We start from the raw sequence: 19,419 nt of genomic DNA, 5'->3' as shown, positions 1-19,419 counted from the left end.
AATTTATAAAAAATTGAATATATATAATGTGCAAATTTATAAATTTTAAGTACTAAAATAATTAGTCTATTAATAATAATTTTATTTGTATAAATTTCTTGAAATTAAAAATCAATTTTTGGTATATATGTAGATTTGATAAATTATTTATTCCATTGTTCATAAAATGCTAATTTTAAAAATTATTCTTTTTAATTTATAGTTAAAGTTGTTGAATATTAGTATATATTGTTTATTTGGGTTATATGTAGACTATTAGATTTTAATGTTCATAAAGGTTAATGTATTTCTTTTATTATAAAAAAGTGGTAAGTGGCTTGGTCGTTGAAGAGACATATGCTCTTGGTCATTGGACAACTTTGGTTTTATGTTCAAATCACGCCTGTCTCATTTTTTTTTTTAAAGTGAGACATGATTTGTTGTTGTCAGACGAAAGCATGGACACGGATGCTTGTCATATCGATGTATCGAATCATATTGCCTGATACTATACAATATGTGTTGATACAATAACGTATCGGACTGATACACACGACTGGTAGGATAAGTATCCAATTGTGACGTATCCTGCGAGTGAGGTCCAATGCTGATACGATATGTGTCAATATTATAATCCTTGATTGTATCTAGGGGAGCCAATAAGACAGGTTGGGTCGGCTTTATGGTCATCAACCCAGGCCCAATTTTAAGATTTGGGCCTATGGCCTGAGCCCAAACCGAGGCTGAGGTTAAGCCCATTCTTCCCAATCCGAAACCAGCCCAGCTCGCATTGTAATTTGATGCACTTGGCCTGCGTTACGCTCGAATTGTTCTATAAACCAATTTTATAATTACATGTATATATGTATTTATGCAAATATGTAGACATATATGTACGAATATATGCAAATATATATACAAATATATATGTTTGAATGTGTATAATCGGGGCAGAGTTGAACGGCGTTCAGGCTACCTAAAGATTAGGCTTAGGCTCAACGAAAACAAAAAAGGATCTGAATTCTTGATCCAATCCCAGCCCAAAAACCGAAAATCCAAAATAAAACTTGAGACTGAATCAGTTCAGTTTCAGATTAAGCATTCGGTTTCACTTTCATCTATTGTATGTGTACAAAGCATATTATATTTATTGCTTGATAGGCCAAGATGGTAAGCACCTAAAATCCAATTCATCCCTTCTTTAAGTTGTTCATCTGAAACATCTTTTCCCTGATAAATATTTTGCATTGAAAAACTAAACTCTCATTTCTAAAAACTAATGGCATCTCGATTTCTAAACAGCATAAGAAAAAGAGGTCTCTAGATTCCTATTTTATCCAATTTGGTACAATGGGTCATTTCGGATGGATTCCACAAAAAATATTACAAAGAGTCAAAGTTAAATAATGATACACCATGTATGTGGTACATCAGTCTAAACGGGTCTCCCATCTAATAGTCTAATGATCCCAGTCATTATATTCCAAATGTGTGATGAAGAATCTAAGGCAAACGGTATGCTTTCTCATTTGCAGTTGTATGTTAATGTGTTCACTTGGGTAATAAAAACGAGGTCGGAAGGAATTTCTAAAATCTCATAGGAACATGTTAATGATAAAATAGATGATTTGATGATGTTGATTTTCTTGTAGCGGATCTATTAGCTGTTTCAAAATCACAAAATCAATAACTAATTGACCAATAGGATTTAAAAAAATAAGTGATATTTTCAACCCGTTTTTGGTCAAATCATCCAAACCGTCATTTAGTCATGATTCAGAATTCAATTTTCTTAAAATTTAGAGATTAGTCAAAAACCGTTGATCTGATCAAATATCATCTCTTATAGGCAATTGACCCATTCGACCCGGAGAACAGGTTGCAGATTGCATATTGAAGTGTGTACATAAATTTCCAAAGACCATAACTTTTTGAGATCTATACATACCAACAAGTCATAAACACCTTGCCCTGCTATTTTCATAAAAAAAAATCTTCTGTTTAGCCATAAATAGCAACTTTCAATATATTTTTATACATAAAATTTTAAAAACTGAATTAAAACATTGAATAAATGACTAATTGGCCAATCAGAACCAAGGTTCAAAGCATGGTTTTTAAAACAAACCGGTGACTGAACTGGTCAGGGGTCCGGTTACTGGTTCAAACGATTCGACCGTTCGACCCAAATGGTCGGCTCGTTCTAACAAAAAAATTAAAATTTTGAAAAACAGTCAAAACTATTCGAACAGTTCGAATGGTTAACTGACCGGTTCAGCGGTTTGCTGACTAAAATCAACAATTTTGGAGGAAAAAGCAGTTTTTGAGGAAAACAAAACTGGTCAGGTGACCGATTCCCGGTTTTTCCGATCCGACCATCCGGTCCGGTCTGGTTTTAAAAACAGTGGTTCAAAGTATCAATTTTGTATATCACCCAATTCTGAACATAGATACAAAGACCCTCCATACTATGGGATTTGTGGCAAATATACCTCTATACTTTCATTTGCAATAAAAATCCCCCCTCCATTAGTATTCCATTAGTTAACCTCGAAAAAATATACTCATTTGGCTGTTTAAAGCATTAAATCTTCCTTTTATTATTTGCTTGAATGATTTACCCTTTCACTTTCACTTCGATAATTTAACAATTCCTGAAAATATCAGTTCTTACATGGTTAAAATTGCTGACATGGCATGTGTACATAGGTTCTCCAGTGACAGCAATCAAAATGCCTTCTTCAGTGATAGTGTAAAAGATGTGAATGACTTTTTTTTGTATCGCCTTTTCCTTTTTTTTTTTTTTTTTTTGTATCAAGCAATGGCGTACCAAATAGCTCTTCACCTGTTAGATAGTGGCAACAACTTCTAACAAAAAGCAATGTGGGGCTTTCATCAAATGATTCTCTAATTATATGTTTGTGTAGGTTAGGGTTTAGGAGAAATAGAAAGTCATTTAGGAATAGACGAAAGGGGGAATGGCTTTGCCCTCTATCTCCTCTCATGTGGGTGGTGGTTGGAGTTTACTGCAAGCTTGATCACTCCACATCTCAATCTTAATGCTTAAAAGCCTATTAAGCTTATTTTTCAACTTTGCCTGCTTTTATGTTTTAACTCTTGTGTGAATTATTAAGTCCTGTTTTACTAGTTTTGCCTTGCATTTTTGGAAGAGATCAAGTCATCGGTGTATTGAAGTTCTGAGCTAATTCTATTAGTCTTGACCCTACCAAAAAATATGCATACAAAGAGAGAGAGATGCACAAAGAGGGAAAGCAAGTTCCACCTTCCACCATACAATGGTGGCTGGCTGATTAGTTTTGACAAGCAGGATCATTAAAAGATTTAAACTTCCAATTGCTTCCTAAAATGCAAAGGACACATAATCGTGTTCAAACCAGTTATGTGCTTATTTATTGGTTGGAGCCTGATTCAGTGGAAAGCTCTATACAAAAAGAGGAAACCAAAGTTTCCTGAATAGTGGTTATTCTGCATTCGTTTTGGGAAAGAGGATGCCTAATGGTGGTTTAGCTTTTGATACTGTTACACATACTGATTAATGCAATGTTAATGAATTGGACCAATATAAAACAGAGAAAGGAGCAATCAATCTTCATTAATGAGCTAAGGTTTTCGTGGTTAGGTCATATGTTAAAAGGAAATAGAAAGGGCAAAATATGATTTTAAAAATTTTAAATGAATTCATATGTGAATATCCAATGGGGTCATCCCACAAGTTACATTTAAATCAATTTATGAAAACTCAGGGTATGTTAAAGTATTTTACCTCTTATATATAATAAAAAAATTGAATTAACCCCAACCCTTGAATTTAAGAAATAAGAACATTTGGCAGAAAGAAGTAGAAAAGTCAGACCAACCGGAATGCAACTCAAACCCAGCCTGATCTCAACCCTCACGTTGCAATAGGAATAGGGTTAGAGGTTTTACAACTCCGGTTTGGTTAGGATTGATCTAAACCTAAACCTCACCAATTGCCCAATCAGAAAAGTAAAGAATCATGAGGAATTAGAGTGATGCAACATCATAATGATGGAAAAACATCCCTTTAACCTGTCTAAAAAGTTTCCTTCCCTCAAACTTCACTTCATGCCATAGGAAATATTTTACTTCCACAAAGATTACATAGCATTGCAGCCACAAGTAAATGCGGCATCATACAACTATACTTTCCATGGTTGTAGATACCTTTCCCCAATACATACAGAAAATTAAACCGTCAAAAATCCAAAACCCAGCATTCAAAACAAAATCACTCATATTGGCAAACAGCCCCTTACATGTTCCTTTGAAATTGGCCGCAACTAGACGTAGCAATGTCCATTCTTTAATAATTACAGCCAAAGATATGGAAAAGAAAGAGAATAATGCATGTAAATTCTTCCAATAAACATCAATTCTTCACATTTTTTTAACATAAGAACTTGGTTAGCAAGAATGCTTAACAACCACTTTATACCTTACTTGCGAGGGCGAGAAAGACACAGATATGATATCCACATGACAAATTGCAAATAGATGAGAAAGAAAAAGAAAGATCAATCATAAAGAAAGAAAATATTCCTTGTTTTTGTTAGGGAAAAAAAGAAAGAGAAATAGGCCTCGAATGATACATTAATCTTATTTTAATGGGTCTCAAATAGTACATTAGTTGTTGATATGTGCATGCTCAACGGATCACCAACATATAGGACAGTTCTCAAGCTCAGTCTATCACATCTCTTAAGAAAATAGAGAGGAGATAAAAAAAGACTTGAAATCTGAAATAATGAAACCTGTACTCGAATATTTAAAAAATAAATAATATTAAAATATGGTATAAATGAGACCAATTCCTATCTCTTCAGATGCCAAAAAATTCTCTTTACCCTCCTATATGATCCAAGTTTTCTTAAAAGAGTGAAAATACCAATAATAGAGCAACGAATTAGGGCATTTTCAAGGAGCTCTATCAAACGGCTTTGTATCATTGTAACAAACATCCCAGACAGCTTCCATGGCATCCCTTGCAGCTGCCTCTGAACAGTAAGGATTAGCAACCACTGACTTCATAACTCTTCTTTTCACGCACTCCTTCAAATATAAAGGCACCAAGGTATTAACTATTAAGAACAGCTTTCAAAATCAGAGGGTTAACTTCAAGCTAATATACGATATTTCAACTGAATATTTGAAAAGAGGGACAAGCAAATAGGACTATCCAGCCAGACAAGACATTTGCAGCAGAAACAGGATCAGGACCTAGAAACTGAAGAGATTTCAGAATCTTGGGAGACATTCAAATTATTCTGATGGCATCACTGAAATGGTCAAGTGCTATCCTTTCTTTTGGGTCTCACCTTGTCTGTAGGGCATTGCTTTCAGGAGGGCATTCCAACATCACTGAAATGTACCCCCAGCATTATTTTCTAGCATTCCTCCTTTCATTTCCTTTATTTATTTATTTTTTTATTAGCAAATGTCTGACTTTATTAGATTTTGTTTATAAAAAAATGATGTACAATATGCCAAGTGACCCATAATGTGTACTAGAAAAAAAATTCACAATCACTACTATTATTTTACATTACATTTGTGCCCAAAACAGAAATTTCCTGTTTACCACTTGAGTGGCCAATGCATCAGCAAAGCTATTTTTTGATCTTTGCACCCATTTTCTCTCCTATTTTTTTGATCTTTGCACCCATTTTCTGTTTCATTTCCAGTGGCAGCAGGTTTGCCTACCAAAGTTTCAAATGATAGCCTCCTTCACTCCTTGGTTCCTCTAGAACTGTAGTGTACTTCTATTTGCAAGGGCCAATAAATACCATTTACCAAGGCACATTCCCAGTCCACCCCACGCCTCCCACCACCCCAATAAAAAATATCATGTTATGATTTTGAAATGAAATGCAAATGGCTTTTTGAAATTAGAGGCAATGTTGATTAATTTGTTTTTTGCTGGTGAGAGGTATGTTCTTAGCATCACAATTGAGAGGGAAGATCCAACTTCTCTTAGAGACTCGATTTACTCTGATGCGAAGAGAGATGATGGTGTGCTAACAAGAAAAAAAAGAAAGACTTGTTTAAGCAGGACTCTGACTTGCAAAGGAAGATGAACATTACCGTTTGGAGAAAGAAGACGAACAAATCATCAGAGAGGGCAAAGTTGTAATTTTCGCAGAAAAATGAAAAGGTGGGTGAATGGCAAGAGGTACATGGGGCTGATGCCTGTTTTAAAAACCAAGAGGTTGGAAATCAAGAAACAGTGGTGGATGGGGGGAAGTTTAATGGTTGGGATGCGGGGCAATACTTAGCTCCTACCTTGTTAGGAGAGTGGCTGGGTTGCTGGTGTATCACGTCAGGCTACCTTGGCAACACCTTGGAAAGCAATTCACAATCTGCTTCCTCAGTTCCTCAGTCTTATCAAGTATGATGTTAACTCAGGGAAGACACTTGGCTTGGTGGCCGACCCTTAAAGGATTTGTTTCCTTCCTTGTTTTCCATTTCCTTGTACAAAAATGAGGTGATTTCGAGTTTTCTATTCCATCCTATTTCTCCTTTGAGTCACATTTGGGATTTTGGGTTCTGAAAGGGATTGAAGGATGAAGAAGCCACTTGTTTGTGGGAGGTTGTGTGCTAAAAAAGGGGAAGATGGGAAAGAGAATACCATAGAAGGAAATGAATTGACTCAAAGGTAGCAAACAAAGGGGGATGAATTTGACTGGGTTTGAAGTGGAGAAAGGGGATTCAAATAAACTAGTCTCCCAGGTTTATAGAAGAAAAAATACAGGAAAATACCATTGGAGGATAAAGGTGATTTGGAGGCAGAGGATGAGATTGATAAGGAAGAGATTTCGAGGCAGAGGATGGATGTGGTGGTGAACACTTTAAGATGAAGTTAGCAAAATTATGGGTTTATTCTTAGGAGGGGAGGACTTTGTAAGAGAAGTCTTTAGAGAGTTGGAAGGAGTCAGAAATGGAGTCATTGGAATTAATTCAATGATAGGGGTTGCTCAAAAATTTTCAGAAATCAGTCGATTTTGCTAAATAGATTGATCAAGCTAGTGAAAAGGGATTTTTTCCAAGGATGTTGATTTGGTTGAAAATTTTCATAAAGAAAAGAGGAACATCAGGGATGATGCAAGTGATGAGGTTAGAATTATGGTATGGAAGAAAGGAATTGGAAAAGACTCCAAATAAGAAGATGAAGAAGCTTAGGTAAAGCAAAAAGAGGTCTGCAAGAGAGTAAAATCAAGGCGTTGGAGTTTGTTTGCTTTGAGTTTTGGAGCGTTGTGATTTCTCATAGCAGGTTTCACTTTCTTTGAGGGTCATTATTTTTGCCTTTTGTGGGGATTTGTTGAGTGTTGCTAGGTGTTGGATTTTTGGTTATTTTGAGATGTACTTTTTTTATCCTTGAGTTGATTTCTTATCACCATCTTGTATATTTTTTTGTCTTTATATAAAAATTTTATTTTACCTTCAAAAAACAAAAAGAGAGAGTACATATACAATTAAGAATCTTTATAGATACATACATGATAACCACCATGCTTGTCACACAATGATATGAAGGTAGAAGGATCATACACCAAGTTCATATTATAACTCTATTCAAAGTAGTATGGGTATGACTCATGGCAATTTTTTTTGTAACTATAAAGTATTACCAAGGATATCGTTTAGAGTCATCAATGAGTCAAGCAGACCTGACAGAACCAAACTGATATTATACAGGGTTTGGGTGTTCATTACATGTCCTAATTATAATTGGGTTGGGACCAGCTTTGATTGTTCTGAACCTAATACCCAAACTGACTATATATAATTTGTATGTATAATTATGTATTATGTATATTGACATTATACAAGGTTTGGGATTGTCTGTACTTTAATTTTGGCTACCTTGGCAACATGTAGTCACCGTTCATAGGAAACTTACTGACACGGTAACACAGTTTAAAATGTTGGTGCCAAAGAAAATACCGGTCATCCAAATACAGGAAATATGTTGGAAATGTTGGAAATGTCATATGGAAATATTGCAAAAATTATAGGCATGGTAGAAACATTGTGAAACATGCAAAAATATAGAATGTTATTTTATGCAACAATAAAATATGCATATATAGACCCTTTTAAATTATTTTGTTCCAAATAATCAAAAGTACATGATAGAGTGAGTTCAAGCAAAATTAAACTCATAGAAAGTGCAAATGATTCTAATAGAGAAACCAAATAATTTATTATACAATAAAAACTAAGATTAAACTTTATTTAAATTCTTTTGTTCCAAATAATCAGAAGTACATGATAGAGTGAATTCAAGCAGTTTTTTTTTTGTATCAATAACTGGAAATTCCATTGATTAATTAAAAGGATTACATCAGATGAAAAAAAGGATGAGATAATCTCCCTTATCTCTCCTGGAAGCAGAAAATTACAAAAGACAATTACAATTGTGCCCAAAATAGATAAGTTCTACCCATCCCCGGCCTAGCAAGAGAATCTACAAATGAATTTGCACATCTTTTCACCCACTGAACTCTGACTTCCATATTCTGAGTCAACCATTTAATCTTTTTCTTTTCATTATTGAATATCCAACGATCCTATTCTTCTTTTTGCTGCCAATTAACCACCAGCTTTGAATCCTTCTCAATTATTAACTTCTCAATTTTTAGAGAAACTGCTTTTCAGATTCCTGCAACTGCTACCAATACCTCAGCCTTCCCAAATGGTCCCAAATAAAGAGCCACCACTCTACCACCCTCGTCGACTCTGCCTATTCCAGAAATGCCCAGATTGCCCAAACAACTCCTATCAAAGTTCACTTTGATGAAACCTCCCCAGAGGGGTCCAATGTGCAGTATTTTTTTTTTTTTTGATCAATAACAATTTCATTAATTCACCAAAGGTACATAAGGAAGACAAACACACTTATCTTCCAAGTACAATCAAGAAAACAAAAGAATAGGTAGAGACAAAAAATTACAACTTAGCCCAAAACATTGAATCCCTTTCTGCCCCTTGTTTAGCTAAACCATCAGCTAGAGAATTGGCTGATCGTTTGACCCAGCACATTTTAACTTCCATCTCGCAGCCACTTACTTAAATTTCCTCCTCTGATTATTGTACCTCCATAAACCATTGCTGTCTGCATTCAGCCACCCTATCACCACCTCCGAATCCCCTCCAATTAAGAATTTTCTGATGTTCATCTCCTTGGCTTTCTGGACTCCTTCCATAACTGCAAAGGTCTCAGCTCTAAGGGAGTCATCCACTCCAATTGTACCTCCATAAACCATTGCTGTCCAATGTGCAGTATTAGATGGATTAACAGGTGCAGATTCAGCCACCTCTTTCCAATTCAGCATGATGTCATCAACTGAATATAAAGAAAAAAAAACATCGTCCATATTATTCATCAAAAAAAAAAAAAAAACCATCGTCCTCACCCAATGAGAAGCCCAGGAATCCCTCCCCTAACCAATGTTCCAAAGTCCCATCCATTTGCCAAGAGCCTATGAATACTCTTCACAATTTTTACCCATGGTTTTTCTCTCAATATTCTCAATTCCCAATCCTCCTTTTCCATTCAATCCGTTAACACCCCTGACTAAAATTGGGTCAATGATTTGTCTATTCTGCATGAAAACCCCTTGGTTATGAGAGTTTAAATGTGAAAGAACTTTCTTAATCCTTAAAGAAACCACCTAAGCAATGATTTTATATATGCTATGTACCAGATTCATAGGTCTGAAGTCCCTAGGGTAAATGGCTTAAACCATTTTGGGAATCAAAGCTAAGAAAGTACCCGAATTAATGATACCCCTCTCAAAAAATTTACCAAAAAATCTCCAAAACTTCAACTTCTAGAAAGTCCCAGCAGCCTTGGTAAAATGCCATAGAAAACCAATTTGGTCCTAGCACTTAAGATCCATCTATGGAGAATACAGCTTCCCTAATTTCCTCCAATTCAAATTTTCTTTCCAGCCAATCTTTTGAATCCTCTGATAACTTAGGTCAATGTAACCCCTCCAGCCAAATTCTATCACCAACCGGCTTCCTAAATATAGATCTGAAATGATGGGCAAAGACCTATGAGATTTCATCTTGTTGAGTGAAAATCACACCTTCTACTTCTAATTTTGCAATAAAATTCTTCCCTTCCCTCTCAGTAGCCAAGGCATGAAAACTTTAGTATTTATATCGCCTTCTTTGGTTCACTTATACCTTGATTTTTTGTCTCCAAATTATTCCTTCCTTAATGTCTTCCAATAGACTCAAGGATCTCCTTTCAAATTTATCATTCTCCTCAAAGATACCTCGATTTTCTTTAAGGTCCAACTTTTTAATCTTGTCTGTAGCCTCCTGTTTTTTCACCTCTAATCTCCCAAAGTGGTCAATACTCCTTGATTTTCATTTTCAACAATTTCAATCTCCTAATAAAGCCCATACCCTTCCAGGCCCACAAAAGGCAGCTAACCCACCAATCTCTGATTTTGACAATAATACCTGGGTGGAACAGCCACATGTTCTCAAACCTGAATGGTGAAAGCTCCCCTCCCACTCAACTCTTCCTCCGAAATGAAAATCAGCCAATTGTTAGAAGCCACTCTCAGTAAAGTGCACATGATTCGATTGAAGAAACCAAATAAATTATTGCATAATAAAAACTACAAATTAACTTGATATTTTAAAAGAAATTCGAGCTGGCTCAAAATGGTAATCAAGTCCATTATGTGGGCATTAATACCACTATTCCACATATCTAAAAATTTGTTGTTAACTTATAATATTATCTCTTGTACACCGCATAGCACCAGTAGCTTTTATCGGAGAATATGTCAATTCCAGTAATATGTGGACATATTAAACCATGAATTTGTTACATAGGCACTCTCACTAAGTTGATCTGGAATTCCAGAAAGAACAGAAATACTTACTTGTTCATGACCTCGTATTTTCATATAACCACGCAGTAGTTCTCGTTTGTAGTGGCAATCGCCACTTAGATGGCCAGCACGAATCTACATACAAATAGAGGCTGAAATGAAAGAAAAAGAAAGATATTGGTGGCAAGGTTATACGAAAGTTTCAACTATCATGTAGATACAAACCTCACTACAGGCATGATGAGCACAATTCGCCCAGTCCAAGTTTGCAGCCCGACAATCATCATAGGCATGGATCAACTCATGAATAACTACTTGGTTTACCTCATCTTGAATATTCATGTGGTTACTACATACCAGTATCTGTCAACCAAAAAAGAAGAGCATGAACTTAGTAAACACCCTTACATTGAGTTAATTCAAACATCAAACAACAAAAGGAAACATAAGTTTCAATTTCCATGTCATAAAACCCTTGGTTCCAATTTCCTCGTCAGATAATAACTTCCTTGTAGTCCAATATTCCCAAATACGGCTACTAATAATTCATTAAGAAATAAGAATCAGATACCACTAATTTTAGTTTCATCGAACAAGCTGTTATATTGTTACTTTTTTGATGATTTGATACCTCCAGTGTTTCTGGTTTTCTTCCCTACCCCCCCCCCTTCCTTTTGTTTCGTTATATTCAATTCATAAATGATCCAATAAAATGCAGGAGAAGATAACTTATACAATCCGGTCCATTGGGTATTGGTGGGGTAATTAGAGAAGAAAATGGAAACATCCTAGCATTGTATCCAGGCCCAGTTCAGCAAGGTGATGTGGTGAGATCAAAATTATTGGCAGCAATTTATGGGGTGGTGAAGGCTTAAGAAATGGGGATTAAAAGACTAATCATTGAAGGGGATTCAAAAAAGAAAAATTACTAAGAAAGCAAAATGCCACATTTTGATTTTCATCGTTTTCCTTATTCATTTTTTGGTAATAAATAAAAAAGAAAAATTACAAAGAAAGCAAAGAAGAGGGATACAAAGAGGTGATAAGACAGCACCCACAAAAGAGAAGAGACAGCCCCTTCAACCAACTACTACCTCCAACACAATGACATAAAACACATTGACAGCACACCTTTAACATAAGATTTAAAAAAAAAAAAAAACATCACATGAGAGAATTCAACACACTATTAACAAGACAACAACAAACTCACTTCACTAGACTCCACACCCCCACCAATTGACAAAACCAGCAGAAATTACAAGAGTAGCAAAAAACCTGAAAACTTATCAAAATTTGCTAGAAAGATCTGCTGCTACAGACTCTTGACCGGGAAAAACTTTGCCCCTCAAGTTCTGTTTCTTTGTTTTCTTCACCTTCTTACTAGGCCAGACACCAAACAAACCCCCTCTTAATCGTGCAAAGACTTTCAAAACCTAAATATCACGATGAGTCTTTTTACTTCTAAACCTGAACATCATTTTTCCTTATTCATTTTCAAATGGAATTATTTTTTTCTTGGTTTAGTGTCACTTTCCTTCCTCTTTTCTTCCCTATCTAGTCCATCCCTCCCGAGACCCTAGATAGCTGATAACATCTAGTAATTGTCCTTTATATTCCAAATATATTAAGAAAATAAATAAAATCTCAATTACAACAAGAGAAGTGAAGATGGTTACCCCTTCACCCCGTACATAACCACCACTGATCTGTTTGTCACAATTGACAGCCTTGATGAACTTGTCCCCAATCATGCATCCAGCTTTCTCTATATGCTCTTTCAGAAATCTAATAGTAGGAGCTTCAAAATCAACAAATAAAAATCCCTGACTATCTTGCAAAAGGATATACTAGTAAACGTGCATGGGCTTTGCACGTGGCAATTCTACATGATGATAATGATAGTAATAATATATCCAAATTTTTCTATATTTTTTATGTATTTTTTATTTTTTATTTTTTATTTTTATATTTATTTGTTTTTTTATTACTAACCAGCTTTCTCTATATGCTCTTTCAGAAATCTAACAGTAGGAGCTTCAAAATCAACAAATAAAAACCCCTGACTATCTTGCAAAAGGATATACTAGTAAACGTGCACGTGCTTTGCACGTGGCAATTCTACATGATGATAATGATAGTAATAATATATCCAAATTTTTCTATAATTTTTATGTATTTTTTATTTTTTATATTTATTTGTTATTTTATTATTAATCAGATGCAGGTTACAAAATCCAAATCTGATTACATAAACACCTCATCCAAATATGTGACGACCGAATCAAGTTGTGAAGTTTCAAGTATCATTGACGGACCTACCTACTTGGCTAGACTCCTCATTTTGTAGTGTTTTATTTTTCTAGCGTATCTTTTTTCATTTGTTCATTTATCAAAAAAATGTAAGATTTAATGTGGAAAGTAGTAGATTAATTTACAATTTAAATCTTACAATTAAATAGAGACTAAATTCAAAATTGAGTATTTTAGTCAAAAAAAAGTTCCACAAACTTATTCATATTTTTAATAGTAGTTTAAATATAGAATTATAGACGTGTTGAATTTTTTCTACATTTTTTTGTATTTTTGTGTGTAAAAGTAAGAGAAAATTCCCAATTAGTACTCTATACTTTGGGCCTAGTGTCACACTAGTCCCTGAACTTTCAAATGCAACAATTCAGTACTCAAACTTTCAAAGACACAAATGCCCTCAAAGTGTCATCTAATTTTCTTATCAACCATCGAAAAATGACAAAAAATGTCTTTGCCTCTTCTATTCAAGAAAGTTAGGAACACCAAAATGCCCATTGAGACATGACCCCAACCTTTTGGAATAGAAGAGGCAAGGATTTGGGATTATTCATTTTTGGCCAACACTTGGATGGTTGATTAAGAAAATTAGATGACACTCGAAGGACATTTCTTTCTCAAATACTACTTAATGGCTAGTTAGTAGTTGGTTAATGAAAGGTACTGGATTGGCACATTTTGAAAATTCAGGTACTAAATTGTCGCATTTTAAAGTCCAAGGACCAATTGCAAAATTTTATGTATTTTTATATTTTATTAATTTTTATTATGTATTTATGGCATTAAAGGTTAACGCATTTAACCCAAAAGTTGAACTATTTATTTTTAATTTTTATATTTCATTTTTTATTAGTTCTAAATTATGTATTTCATTTTCATTATCAATAAAAACAATTCTTGCTATTACACTTATTTTTTTAATATATAATAAATGTGTAATTTTTTTCTATATTTTTTGTACCTTTCTATAGTTATTTATATTTTAAAAATTTTATTACCTAACCATAACTTCGTAGGTTGATCAATTTGATTCAGATGGTTGAATTGCTAAGGCACCACTTGGATAAAAAATTGTTTTGTTTTTGAGTCAGCTTTAAAACATACGGGTTTATATTGTTAAAAATATTGGCATTGATCTAATTAGTAGCATTTATCTTTGCCACAAAAAATTAGTAGCATTTATTAGTGAAAAATAACTTAAAATATAGGATTTAATAAGAGAAAATGGGATTTAATACCTTAAGAATAATACTTAATGAGTGGTGATTAAATGAGGTGGAAAGTAATAATTGAAGTGACATTTCAACCCTTACAATTAGAGATGCATTAAATACACAAATATAGACATTTTAGTAGTCATTAAAGCAATAATAAAATGACTTTTATACCCTTTCTCAAATAAAGAAATAAAGGGTAATTTTAGTCCAAAAAAATTCCACATTGCATTCACACTTATATATAGAGAGAGAGAAGATTATTTACTTCTGAGGCTTTTCTGGATCATATCCTGGCACTCCTCTACTGTTCGGCCACCATTTTCATAGGGGGAGAAGCTTCCCGAAGCGGTCTTTGTGGCAGATTCCTCTGTCATTGTCTTGGGCAAAAGATGTAACCAGACTGTATAGAGTACTGCATATTACAGAATAGTCAAAGATATCAGTAAATATAAACTTTCCCATTCTTTACAAAGACAAGTAGGTAGAACCTATGTTACCTAGTCTAGATACAATGAGAAAATAGCCAGTTAAGGTGTAACTAAAATTTGAGGTATCTGACAAGATACCTACCCTTATACAGGCATCCAGGTAATATATGATACAACTAAACAGATGATTGGGTGAACCAGGTTTCTTTCGTACTGTTCAGAAAGTTGATAAATTCAAAATAATGAAAAGAATGGGAAAACCCAAACTGCCAAATTGGTTTCATCACATGCTCCTTTGGGGAAAAAAGAGAAGCAGAGGGGGTGGGGAAGTTGCTGAGACTGCAAGATAAACCAAGGAAAGTCACCAAGAATGCCATCTGAGAATGTAATATAACCATAGTGCTTAAGTCAGAAATGGGGTTTCTTACATGGATGCAATCAGAACACCAGTATGGCCAACAAAGGGAGGTGTTCTTTCAAGAGAAATGGTGAATCCTATTTCATGGGGACGAAAGTTACTCGTGTGCATAAGGTTGAACAAGGCATGGCAATGCTGTAAATCAGATGTATGACAGCAAGTCAAAAATGGAAAAAAATACTTCATAACATATTTTGTTTCATTTTGCCATGATAATAGATCACAGAAGACATTGAAAAACCAAAATGGCAATGGAGAGGATAGGCCTTTTATTAGATCACTGGAGTATGCGTTTTGGGTGTGTGTCAACTAAACCAGAAGAAGATGAAGATTCTGCTCTAGCAATCTATATTCAAGTCTATGTGCTCCCCTCAATTCTTTGAAGTCTGACCATAGTAGGGCCAATTGGAGGTCATTATAGGTAAAAGTGGAAATTGAGTGGGTTTCGTTTGACTATCAACCCATCCATCTAATCCACCAACCCATTAATGACCCATTTAAATAAAATTAAATGGGCTGGATTCAACCCCAATCCACCTTGACCCAACCCAACCCATTAACCTTGTAACACCTTTAGTTTTATGAAAAGATAGCTTGAAAGTGAAAACCAACTCACTTTTAATAACTTGGTTAGACATGGCAGAATGATAAGAATGGTTGTTGTGAGCATTGGAAAACGGCTCACTTGGGGTTAAGTTGGAGTCGCCAACCATTAGTTTTGGAAATAGAGGTGATGGGACCTACAAGATCAACATCGAAAAGCATGTTCAGTTTTGTAGTGACTCCAACGGCCCAAGGAACTGGCTAAACCAGTACAGGTAAGACTCGGATGGAAGAGGAGAAGGGGTTAGGCACCCCTCTCCCGGGTCCAATAGGTGGGGCCCACATGGGATTATCAGACAATCATAAACACAAAACATAGATATTTAATCCATCAAAGACAAATTTATCAAAGAAAGAACAAATCAACATAAAAGAAAAACCGGTTGGTTGGATTCGTCCTGTGTCAATAGCATATTTAACTGGATGGTCAGACCAGTCAATCTTGTCAATTTCCCTATAAATGCAATGATTGTACTGCTAAAACAGTCAACCAGGTTGTGCTCAAGCTAATTCGGGTAGGGTGCAAGTTCAACCATATCAGTGCAAAACCCAAACCTTTTTTTATAAATGTGACAAACCCAACCCTTAACGCCCTACTCTACTTGGAATTAATTACAGCGATAGATTACAAGTCGAGTTTATGCTAGGTATTAGTAGTTTGAGTTAATAGTTATTTCCAGCAATTACCATTAGTTAATCCATTGAGAATCAATTATAGCAACTAATTCTGAGTAAAATCAATGAGTTATTTGAATTTAAACAAAGGGGCAATGGGACTAATGAAAAAATGGTAAGTGGGTGGATCATATGTGTTGGGTCTGAAAATTCCACCCATAATTGTAGGAGTTTTATTAAGATTGACAAAAAAACATGGAACTCGAAATGATTGGGTAACAATGTAGCTCTAATGGTGTCAGCATCAGAAAATGGCTCACTTGAACAAGAAATGGAATCGCCACCCATCAGTTATGGACATGAAGGTGATGGGACCTACGAGAATGGCATCAAAATCAATTTTCATTTTTTAGTGACTCCAAGGCTCAAGCACTAACTATACCAGTCTGAGTAGGACTTGGATGGGAGAGAGAAGGGATTAGGCACCCCTCTCCCAGATCTGATTGACTATAAACATACTAATAAGCAAATCAAGAACAAATCTACACAGGATTATCCTCCTAAAATTTTTTTATGCTTTTTTAACTTTTTTGCTATTTTATTATTATTAGTAGTACTAGTAGTAGTATTCTAGTCTTTCATTATTATTATTTTTAGCATAAAGTATTATTTTTTATTTTCTCTTTTTTATGTTATTATTTATCTTCTTGTTTTCCGTTATTTTCCTATGAGACCCTATGTCTATATTTATTTTCTTTATTATTCAAGATCAATCATTTATTTATCATCTGTGCTGAAATTCTACTAGTATATATGTTTTTTTTTGTTTTACACATTCTTATTTTCTTCTCTTATAATTATTTTTTTATCATTATTCCATTTTGCTACCCTCATTCCTCATGTCGTACCTTGTATTCCGCTAACATCTTATGCAGTGTTTTAAAAGGCATGGGAGGGGCGCCTCCGGGCGAGGCGCTCCCAAAACGCCTTGAGGCGTATGCCAGAGGCGCTGACACCTCTGAGGCGTACGCCTCAAGTGCAAGAGGCGTATGCCTCATGCGCTTTTTTTATGAGGCGTGCTAGAGGCATACGCCTCATGCACATCTTATATAAAAAGACAAAAAAGAAAAAGAAAAAAGAAAAAAAGAAAAAAAAAAGAAAGGGAAGGAAAGGAAAAGAAAGGGAAGGGAAGGGAAAGAAAAAGAAAGAGAAGAAAAAAAAAGAAAAAAGGAAAGGGAAGGGAAGAAAAGATAAGGGAAAAGAAAGTGGTTTGCCCCCTGCCCCTTCAGATTCGATGCAGCCCAATTTGTTTTTTTTTTTTTTTTTTGAGTTGGAGGGAGAGGGGGGTCTTGCTCCACTCCAACAAGAGAGTGAAGCGAGCTTGCATCTACTTCGACAAGATCCCTCCCCCCCCCCCTTTAACTAATGTTATACATCTTTATTCTTCTTAATATAAAGGATTTTTATTAAAATAAAGAAAAATGAGATCCCCCTTCCTCTTCATCCTCCTCCTAACCCCCTCCTTGTGTTCGGGAGGCTTACGCCTCTTGTGTTCTGAACTACACCTCACGCCTCTAGGTAGTGGAACATCTCGTGTCACACCTCCACGCTTTAAAACATTGATCCTATCTATTAAACCAAATATCCAAACCTTTTAAACAAATTCGTCATTACATTTTTTTATTTTCTGTTTTTCACCATTTTTTTTTATTTTACCCACTCATATCTTTATTCTTACTATTATTGTTTATTTCTTTTATCATTTTCGTCTCTTCCACATCTGTCTTACTCCTTGTAGCCTATATCTTCCTCTTTTAGTTTTGGTTTAACAGCAGGTGAATCATCCATCTTGGGACCTCTTATTACGAATTCAGGAAGTAAGACCAAATAACTATGCAACTCCAACTCAATTTAATCAAAAGATAACAAAATATTCAATATCCACCGATCGGCAATCAGAAAAACAAGGCAATCGACATGTTGATATCAGTTCTAAACACAACAGAAAAAGGAGACAAGGAGATTAATATAACGTGGGAAACAGAATGCTATACTAAGATTCAAAGACCTATCAGCTTTTTCTTCACACCAATTCAACCTCCAAAGAAAAAGAGGTATGTTGAGATGAATAATAATGTTATCAACAATCCCATGAGAGACGGAGAACAACAAGAAAAAAAAAAAAAAAGTGAAAAAAATAATTATAATGCAAAACAAGCTCGACAATAAATATGGACTATGACAGGTGAAAGCCGGTTCGGTAGCAGTCTCTATACCGGCTCCGATCAATGATCCCAGATCTGGGTTATTCCAAGATAAAAGCAAATAAAACAGAAAGAAAAAGAAAGAAAAACGAATGAAAATAATTAAAAAAGCACAGGCGGAGTTTACTTGCTCGAATATAGGCCTGAGTTCGTTGCTGCGACAGGGGATCGTGCTATCAGGAGGAGTTTCACGTGGTCACTGCTACAGTCTATTCTACTTGCTCAGCGGACGGAACAGATCTTAAGTGATGGTTTCGGGGAGGCGAAGATCAAAGTGAAGAAAGAGGAAGGACTGCCGTTCTACGATCCTCTCGAAGAAGAAGACGATCTACAGTATCTTCGGGTGATTTCAGCGGTTCAAAAAAATAGAAGAGAGGAGGAGGGAGGATGAGGAAGAAGAAGAAGAAGAAAAAGGAGGGCAAGAGAGATAGAGAACAAAAGAGAGACAGATGGAGAGAGAAGGATCGGAGGTGGAGGGTCGCCGCCCCCGCTTCTGATCTGCGAAGAAGAAGATGAACAGTCTTCCCCCAAATTCGGCCGATAGGTTTAATCGTTTAACTTCTATGGGTTAATGGCATATTTTGTAATACGCAACATATGGGGGCATTTTAATAATTTTGTAAAACTTAGATAAAACCGGGTCCAAGGGGTTAAACCGGGTTTCCAGTTGAATGGTGAAGATTTTTAGAT

At 35.2% G+C, this 19,419-nt stretch overlaps 1 protein-coding gene across 2 annotated transcripts; it reads right to left on the bottom strand.

Moving 5' to 3' along the window:
- Positions 1–4,593: 4,593 nt before the first annotated feature.
- Positions 4,594–19,317, bottom strand: LOC148844059 (Ku70-binding family protein). 2 transcript variants are annotated; one of them, XM_088957792.1, is made up of 6 exons: positions 18,861–19,317; positions 14,667–14,813; positions 12,554–12,675; positions 11,100–11,237; positions 10,926–11,009; positions 4,594–5,070 (listed from the first exon to the last, which is right to left on the bottom strand). In XM_088957792.1, exons 2-6 carry the CDS (start codon positions 14,773–14,775, stop codon positions 4,936–4,938), a joined length of 588 nt encoding a protein of 195 aa, XP_088813918.1. In that variant the 5' UTR covers positions 14,776–14,813; positions 18,861–19,317; the 3' UTR covers positions 4,594–4,935. The 2 variants fall into 2 exon arrangements, with proteins under 2 accessions (XP_088813918.1, XP_088813917.1); XM_088957791.1 differs by having other exon boundaries at positions 18,857–19,307.
- Between the last annotated feature and the right edge of the window lie 102 nt (positions 19,318–19,419).

This window comes from Nelumbo lutea, chromosome 8 (genome assembly GCF_056320005.1).
Source record: "Nelumbo lutea isolate HS-2025 chromosome 8, American lotus-T2T, whole genome shotgun sequence".
NCBI classification, from domain to species: Eukaryota; Viridiplantae; Streptophyta; class Magnoliopsida; order Proteales; family Nelumbonaceae; genus Nelumbo; species Nelumbo lutea.
This window is presented reverse-complemented; position numbering and strand designations above follow the sequence as displayed.